The 9351-nt window shown below is 31.0% G+C and overlaps 1 protein-coding gene across 1 annotated transcript in view; it reads left to right on the forward strand.

Moving 5' to 3' along the window:
• Positions 1-9351, forward strand: part of LOC106458536 (huntingtin-like) — a 269635-nt gene that overhangs the window by 78429 nt on the left and 181855 nt on the right. Inside the window, exons 17-18 of the mRNA XM_022384781.1 lie at positions 1561-1706; positions 8084-8232. Coding sequence (XP_022240489.1) covers positions 1561-1706; positions 8084-8232 — 295 coding nt within the window. The remainder of the gene's footprint in view (positions 1-1560; positions 1707-8083; positions 8233-9351) is intronic.

Here is a 9351-nt window from a genome sequence, read left to right on the forward strand (position 1 = left end):
TAATTCATTTGAAACTATAGACTTAGTATTTTGACCTCACAAACATCTAATTTGAACCAGTGCTGCATTGAACATACCACATGACACACAAAAATTGATGTTTATCTGTTTTTTTTGTTTTTTATATTTGCTTTTAAATTAAGAAATTGAGTAATATATAGTACTAAAATTTGAATTATAATCTACAGTTTGATACCAGACTTATTGATATAAATTCATGAAATGGTAGTTCAATAAAATTTTGAATGCGAGTCAACAAATGAGATGACATGGCCTTTCACCTATGACCCATCTCGAAAGAGTTAATAAATATGTTAGGTTAAATGTTACCAGGTAGCATACAGGAAAAGCTGCTGTTAGCTGATGTTGAAATTAGAAATACGTGAAAAGTTTTCACAATGAATGATAAACAGCATGGCCACGGAAGTGACAAATAATAACATATTTATTGGATGTTTAGAAACATGCACATTCCATCTTCAGAAATTACTACAAATACAAAACAATGATTACAAATAACAATATGAATGGTGAAAAGAAAGTTGTATATCATAAACATTCATAATGATAATATTCAGACTCAAAGGTTGGATGTCAAAGAACCAGCAAATGAACCTGGATAAGAACCTCAAAATCAATCACTAAATAATTGTACCTATATAGCTAACAAGATAAAATTAAATTTATCCTAACAGAAGCTCATTTACTGGTTTTAACATACACCCCCCTTTCTACTCTGCGAGTCCCAAAATTCCCATTATAAATGTTTATGGTCATACAACATTTCTTTCCAACAATCATTTTGTGGTTTGTTTACTGTTTTGTAGTTACTTCAAAAATATCCTGAAGATGAAATATGTATATCCCAAAATATTCAGTATTATTATCATCATTTCTATGACTGGGTTGTTCATTATTAGAATATGTTTTCCTCCTCATAAATCTGAATGATAAACAACATTTCAGTGCATATTACATTTACTCAAATCAAAACCTTCCAATAATGATAATACCACATGCTTTGGAAAATAACTGAAAACTGAAATTGTTGAATTAATCTTAACAAATGGTAATGGCAAGGAATATTTTTATCAGTGTAGTCTTACAAATACAAAACATATATTTCTCTGAATTTCATGATGTGCAGGAAGAGATGGTCATATAAATGCGAGAATGGTAGACAAATGATAGAAAATTGAGCTGTATTGAGTTATGCTAAAGATGGCTAATTTGAGGTTCCAGTTTTTTTTGTTTGTGCAAGATTTTCTGTGTATTGGTTATCCATACTTTTTTTTAATGCTATGTTATAATACTATTGTAATGATAAATTGTAATTCAATATTTTTAAGTCCTTGTTTCATATTGCATCTTAACTTATTACACAAAGTTCAAGATAATCAGTTGGTTGTGCTTCAGGCTAGGAGAAAGTAGGCTAAATATAAGAAAAATAATTGGATTGACTGACCAAACAGTATAAGAAAAAAGTTAATTGATAAATCATTAACAATTGTTTAGTGATGTAAATATTATGTTTATACAAAGTTTTGGATTTCTCTCCAGTACGGATGTTGCCAAGCTCTTAGTCAACTCTCTGAGAAATATCTGGTTACAGTATTCACCACAGCTTGGGGAATAGTTTATGGAAGTAACAAAAGTGTAGCCCGGAAAACTCACCATAAACAGTCCAAACTGCAAGGTATTTCAAGGTAAGTTAAAGAAAAAATTATAAGTAGTATAAGGTACTTAAACAACAATTTTAAACAAAGAAAACTTTCTCCTGTCATGTTAATTGTACAACTTGTCTGCTTAATATTCTGTAAGAATAGTGCTTAAATTCTAATACAGAATCACACAGTAATATGTAATAGACTGATTAAATTTTTCAGAAATAAAATGACAGTGAAATCTTTATTATAACTAAAGCTGTTGTATTCTTTAGGTGAACTGATTTCTGCACAAGTATCATATAGATTTGCTAATAATGTCAGGCTTCACCAGGAAATTTGTGGAGTATTCTGTGTTTTCAAAGTTGACTGAACACTAATCTTCTATGAAAAATAAAAAGATTGGGTCAAGCTTAAAAAATTATCATAATTTTTATTACAATATTCCAACAAAAAATGCAGCGTATGGTCTTTACTCAAAGAACTGAAGCAGAAAACAAAGTAGAACTGAACCAAGAAGGTACACTTGAATTCAACAAATAAACTTAGTTTCTTTGTCCAGTGAATAGTGGCATCTCAGGACACTTGTTTTTTCATGGCATTGGTTAGCTATACCATTTAAGCAATGTCAACTCAGCCAGCAAAGGATATTACAGTATTTATTTTTTCAACATAGATACTATTTGTTACTGCAGTATCCTCTAGGGCAGAATAAACATTATATATTGTAGAAAAGAAAACAAAGTAACTAAAACAAGATAACTTCAGTGGTTTTCTGGGCCACATGCTTATGTCAAAACTACATAGAAACAGACTAAGTAAAAAATTTTAAGAAATTCTGTACAACTAAAAGCAGATATAAAATGTATGTTATGCTTACATATCACTTTTTCAAGCTTGTCTTCAAGTGAACAATTAGAATTAAGCTTTAAAATCAGTAAGGTTAGAACTTGTGACATAGCCAAGTGCAAATTAATTTTCCTTTGTTTGTAGAAACACATACATGACTCATGGACAACACAACCATTTAACAATTATTTTAAGATAATATACATTAAACTAAATCTTTTCAATTATATTTGATGGTCATTATATTAAGGTTACAATACAAATATGGCAAATGAAACACTCATTGACTGTAATTACACTTGAAATTAGAAGATGATACTTAATAATGCAGAATTAAAGAAAATCCTTTAACTTTTGGGTTACATAATAGACCCTTGAACTGTATCATAGTTTAAATACAAAATTGAACCCTTTATTATCAAAATGTTACTGAAACTAAAAGTAAAGTATAAAACACAAGGTAATACATAAAATAAAACATAAAACTTTCAGTAGAATTCACAAAGTTCCTATGATTAATGCAACAAAATTACAAAAAAATATTTCAGTAAATTTAGAACACAATAATACATCATACAGTACAAAGACATTTTTAATAATAAATATATGAAGTGATTCTTTAACATAGAAAAATCAATGCACAAGTTCATACTCACAAGCATAAAAAGAAAACAAAATAAAAATATAATGCAAAGATACCTTCCCACTTTAAAGGTGGGCAGTCTAACAAAATTAATTACAAAACTAAAGATAAAAAAAGGAAGAAAAACATAATACAAATTTGTTTAACAATAATAACATATTCAAGTTCAATTTTTAACAATGATCACATTTTAAATAACAAACTTGTTACACTTCATAATGAATGAAAATTTTTCCTTATTAAAATAATCAAAGCAAAAAAAGGGGAGATCACTACATAAAAAGAATTTAACTCTTGAACTTACCTCATTCTTTTAACATCAAAATACAAAAAAAATTACCTCTCCTCAAAAAAACTAACCACTTCTTGCTCGCATGTATTTGTGAATGAACAGGATGAAATGGCACATTACAAGCATTACTTATAAAACACAAAATTCTATAAACTCTGTTGAATCTTGCTCTTCCACACACACTTGCATACATGAAAGACCCAGGGTACAATGCTATATACACATAATAACAATAAAACATGATTCATACAAATACACAAAGAACTTTAATTCCATAATTTTACACACACTTGCATTCATGTAAGAGTGAGGACATCATCATTACTAAAATAAAATGCACCATACACACACAAAACTATATGTAGTGGTACCCAAATGCATACAAGACATACAACAAGAAAAACTCATACTGTCTTGTTTTCCACGTACACTTATGCATGCACTCTAAATTAAACACAAAATAAATTTTAAATTGATTAAATTAGTTATATACATAGTATATACTTATGTCAGAGTCCATATGAGGTTTTTCTCTCTTTCATCTCAATCCAGCTAGCAGATTCTTTAAGACTGCTGTTGACACCTTCAGTTTGTTCTGAGGTTTACTGAGGGTTTTCTCAGTGTCAACAAGCTTGCTAACCTCCTTCCATATAATGATGGCCTTAGCCAATCTACCCTCCTGTTGTACAGAGCGTATGTTTATGACCAGTTGGCAGCAATTTTCCAATTATGCCTTTTCATCATTGGAATCTATTCAAGTGTGAGGCAATGCATTTGGATCTTGGGTTGGGGGTGGGGTCAGTGCTGTCCAATTTCTGCAGACAAATGGGTGTCTGGACACATCAGGTTTCTACAGATTCAGCACTTTAGATGCATCTAGTTTCTGGGTGCTGCCATGTTGAGCTGAACAAACAAAAACAGAGCTAAAACTGCTTTTAGCACAAGAGATGGCCTGTTTGAATTCTGCATAATACCATTTGGTCTGTGTAATGTCCCTTAATAAGCTAATGGGGTTTGCACTTGAGGGACTGCAAAGGGAGAAATGGCTAGTCTGTGTTGATGGTGTTTTGCCATACTTTTGAGACAGCACGAGGATGGTATTTCAGTGCTAGAGAAAGGTGGATCTGAAACTGAAACCTAGGAAGTGTATGTTCATATGAACAGAAATGGAATATCTCAGCCATGTAGTCAGAAAAAATGTAGTCTTGATTGATCTAGCTAAAATAGCCAAAGTTTCAGACTGACTTTGATTGAATTTGAAACAAGAGGTCAGTAGTTTAATCAATTTTGCATCATACTATTGGCAATTTGTGAGTAATCTTGAATGAAGATAGCAGCACCATTGTCTGCTTTCAGAAAAGTGGAGGCATTCTTTGACTGGAATGAAGAGTGAGACAAAACATTCTAGTCCAAAAGCTTGTATCAGTGGATGCTCCAGTGCTGGCTTATCCTTGCCAGGATTTCAACTTTCTTCTGGATGTGAACATTAGATCTGGGCAGTTAGTGGAAGTTGCTTATCCATAACATGATGGGCTCATTAACCCTATTGCCCCAGGTACCCTTTACTGTGCATGACACAAGGTTTTAGTGTCTTACATTCAAAATGTTATTGAACTACTTTTTGTTTATGTTATACCAATTAGAATAGCATAAAATCTTAGCTAATAATCCATATTTTATTGTATACAAGATTTAAATTCTTAATTCTACAAGGAAATATTTAAACAAATCCTGAATTTCCACTAGTGTGACCCAAGTGACACATTTTCTCTTATCATGTCATCATCCCTATTTTATCCATCACCCCTTGAAAATGTACTAAATTAAAAGGAAAATACTCTATAAAATCGTTATTGCTCAAACAAGCCATAACTTTTATAGGCTTCAATTTTGTTTGGTTACAGAGCTATCGAATAAAAAATCGGACTCCTCCTGCCACACCCATCTGTCACTTCCTCTTTTTCAGAATTTGTTGATAGTTCTTTCTTACGTTTCATTATATATTACTTATAATCAATAGAAAGTCAGGGTTTTGTATTCTGTAATGTTGTATTCTGAACAGAATATCATCAATTTCACTCACAGTACAAGATTCGTTCCTGTGGAAAAGTTAATGACTAGCTTGAATGAATTTGTAATGGCTCTTGTCGCATAGTTAGAAAGCCAGGAAAATTTTAAGAGGTAATTGAATTTTCTACTTTTGCATCTTATTAGTCTATATTCATTGGTGCATTATTTAATTAAATGAAAATTGTTAAGTGCATTACTATAAAAAATGAGGCTTAACTCTCCTCGACAATCGAGGGTAAGAAAAAAAAATTGGGTAAGTACTTTATTTCTTGTTTTCATATTTATTCATTATTTATTATTATAAAAGTAACTGAATCTGAAAATACATATTTTTTTAAGTTATTTAAGACTGGTGAAATAAATAATATAATTAAAATGGTTCATGAGGCATGCATGCAAGTAGTTCGTGGGTAATGTAATTTGACAGCATAACGTAACCTACACATTTCCCAAGTGATTTACAACTTGTGATGGCACAAATAGTAGTTATACATGGTTTTAAGGGTAATAAAACAATAAAATTTAATTCTAAATAGTTGTATACTGTTATGAGTTTAAAGCTATTTAGGATAAACAAATGTAGTTTCACGTTACAATTTGTGGAGACATAATGTGGTATTCTCAGATTCTGCTTAACCTTTGAGTAATTGGGTAGGACTCACAAAATAACTGGAGGTTTGGCAGAAAATGTTTTATGGAGCAATATCGTAATTCTGTTAACCTTGACTGAGGCTGAAGCAAAGAAAGAGACTGGATAGAATATATCATATAGTGAAACAATCTTTATTTCTAACACACTCAATTTTTAAAGCAAGTATATTTTGGCACCTTTATGGGACTGTGTATCTGTTTAATATCTTTGGTTGTATTCAGGTTTTGGTAGAAATCATAGCATCTTGTTTCATATGTAGAAAATATGGCATTATATAGGAAAATAACGGTGCATTCTTCTCAGGATGCAGGTTCTATCCATGTGACTGACAGTCACTCACTGCAAAACAAGGGATGTTGTATCCATGGGACATCACCTATTTGCCAATAGAAAAGATCATTGTAATTTTTTATGCAATACGAATTCTGTTACAGTAATCTTTCCTACAGGAAAGCACATGTGATGCCCTAGTTGACTGATCTTGTTCCCTGAGCAATGACCAGCTTTCTATAGTAAGACCACATGCTTAGTATGCTCAGAAAATTGTATATGTTAACTAAATGGATATGAATGTATTGTAGGCTTACGTACCAAAGTAGAAAGCCTCTCCTCTCCAATAACCTGTATAATCATTCTGCAAATTATAAGATGGCTAGTCCAATTATTCATTGTGAATAATGATTTGTTTCACTTATTTATGTTTGTTTACTTGTCTTTCCTTTGCTAGCCATGCTATCCAGAATCTGCATTCTTGTGGATGTTTTTAACTACCTGGCAAATATCAGTGGACCTGAATACCACACTAATTTCCTGTTGCTAAACTTCATTATATCATAAAAAATATTTTATATAAAGAGAACCATTGTACTCATGCATATTAAAAATGGAGTCAGCTGGTGAAGTAAAATTCCGTTTTTCTTTACAAGTTTTGATTTTCCTAAAGAAACTATGTAGAAATATGGCTGCAAAACATTAACTAATTTAACTGAAATAATGGAAAAGTAACTTTGTGTAACTTAAATATGATAAATTCATTAGCATAATGAATACAAATAATACTGAATATTATTTAGATAAAAATATATAAGAATGGACAACTAGGTAAAAACTATTGAAGAATAAACTTTTTTTAAGTATTAAAATGTACAATTTCAAAAGGATTTTTGGGTAAGAACACCATGAAAGTATTTTTAACTCAAAAGATTGTGAGTTGATTCTACACAAATTGTAATAATTTGGTGGCAGCTTTAAACAAGAGAAGATCCATTAGGCAAATTTGTGCATTAGGTTAGTGTTTGATAACTGTCTTAAAAAATTCATTGAAACTCCCAAAGTGTTATTTTGGTTTTTATGGAAAGTCTATCCAAAGCAATGTTATTTTGGCTTGAAGTCATTCAATTTTAATTTTGATTCACACTGTGAGAATGGTTTTGAGTGTGTTTATGAAATTTAGAACACACTGTGCACTTAGTAGAAACCAAAATATTCAACTATTTCTTGGTCTGTTATATCTAAATCTGTCAGTCACAAGTGATCTCAAACAGTGAAAGTAGTTACAATGAGAAGAACAAAGTATCTTATACTTATTGTTCTTTTTACTTCACTTTCTTGTTCTATGTTGATTTGATTCTAACGTTTTTGGAAGACCTCTTTTTCTGATCATTTTTACATGATATGTCATGATTACATCCACATCGTTTGTCAGATATTTTGATGGCCAAAATAGCCATTTCTGTATGATCAACACCAGACTTTAGGGTTAAAAAATAAAAGGAAATATGTATTGGCATGTATATGTTGTTGTTGAGTAATATCAGTTGACATATAACACAAAATACTAAGCTTTTATATTATTCTATCTTGTTTTCATATTAATTTTTAACATTGTATGTCATGAGTGTTTTTCTAAATAGTTATGTTCCAGATATTAGTACTGATGAATCACAACTGCCTTGTACCAGTCTTCTACACCACCTGCTAGCATTACTGACAGGTACACCATTGGGCATTGATCTAACAGCACATCAGAATACCTTGCAGTTAGCAGGCAACATCATGGCTGGTTTGTAGTTTGTTTTTCAATGTTTTCATATTTATTAGATAACATATTACAGTAAAGTGTTTTAAGTGAAGAAAAAAAAAATAAAGTATTAAATTGGCCTCATTGAAAAATTTAGCACAAATGATCACCAAAAAAAGTTCAGGAGTATTTCAAAAGACCCACAAGCTTGAGCACTTTTGAATAGTGGTTTTTCGTTATTGAGCTAAAATATTTGTAATCTCTAATTGTCCTTCAGTACTTTTGTATAGTGTATAACCTGCTATATTAATCAGTCATTGTTTTTTGTATTTTAGATTACACATAAGCATTGTTTCATAACATATTCTCATCGTGTTTATTTCTCCACAACCAAATAGAATTCTTACTAAATTCTTTAAAACTACATGGATACCTACACAATTTCTAAAACCAATCACTTGTTTATTTTTACACATGAAAACCCACAGTCAAACTATTATTATTACTCATTATCTTGTACACTTAGGCAAAAGACTTGGTTTTTAAAAATCAGTTTACTGAAGATTCTACACAATTACTTCACCCAAATTTATCTTAGTCATCTGTAAACCTTCACACCAACCTAAGAAATTTTTCACTTCAAAATTCACATCCCAATATTATTTTATTCTTGGATTGTTTATTCATATACATGTGAAAGCTGCAAGTCCACCTATAGAGAAAAATTAAATGCCACTTTACCTTAAGAATTTCACTTAGAACTAGATGAGAATTATCATCTTCATCTGACTGAGCTATTTGCACACAAACAACTAATCATAAAATTTATTTATCTGACTTTCAACTCCTAATTACAGACTGCATGGACATGGAATTATTTGCAAAAGAGTCTCCTAATTAAACAGAATCTTCTAAATTTAAAACAGTCTTTATTAATTTCACAAACAAAATGTGTGTAGTTGCATTGGATGCTAGATAGTCACATCTACTGGAGTTGTGAAGCCCACTCTTCTGCCATTATAAGAATTATACACAGTTATGCCCCAAAAACCTGCTGCTCTGTGCAAATGCATGTGCTGCACTCCCAGTCATGCCAGCAAGGCAAATTCCCTGGAAGCACCCACCACAGATACCATTAATTTCTAAGCTTCCAAAAGTGTC

Source organism: Limulus polyphemus, unplaced genomic scaffold (genome assembly GCF_000517525.1).
Source record: "Limulus polyphemus unplaced genomic scaffold, Limulus_polyphemus-2.1.2 Scaffold482, whole genome shotgun sequence".
Lineage (NCBI taxonomy): Eukaryota > Metazoa > Arthropoda > Merostomata > Xiphosura > Limulidae > Limulus > Limulus polyphemus.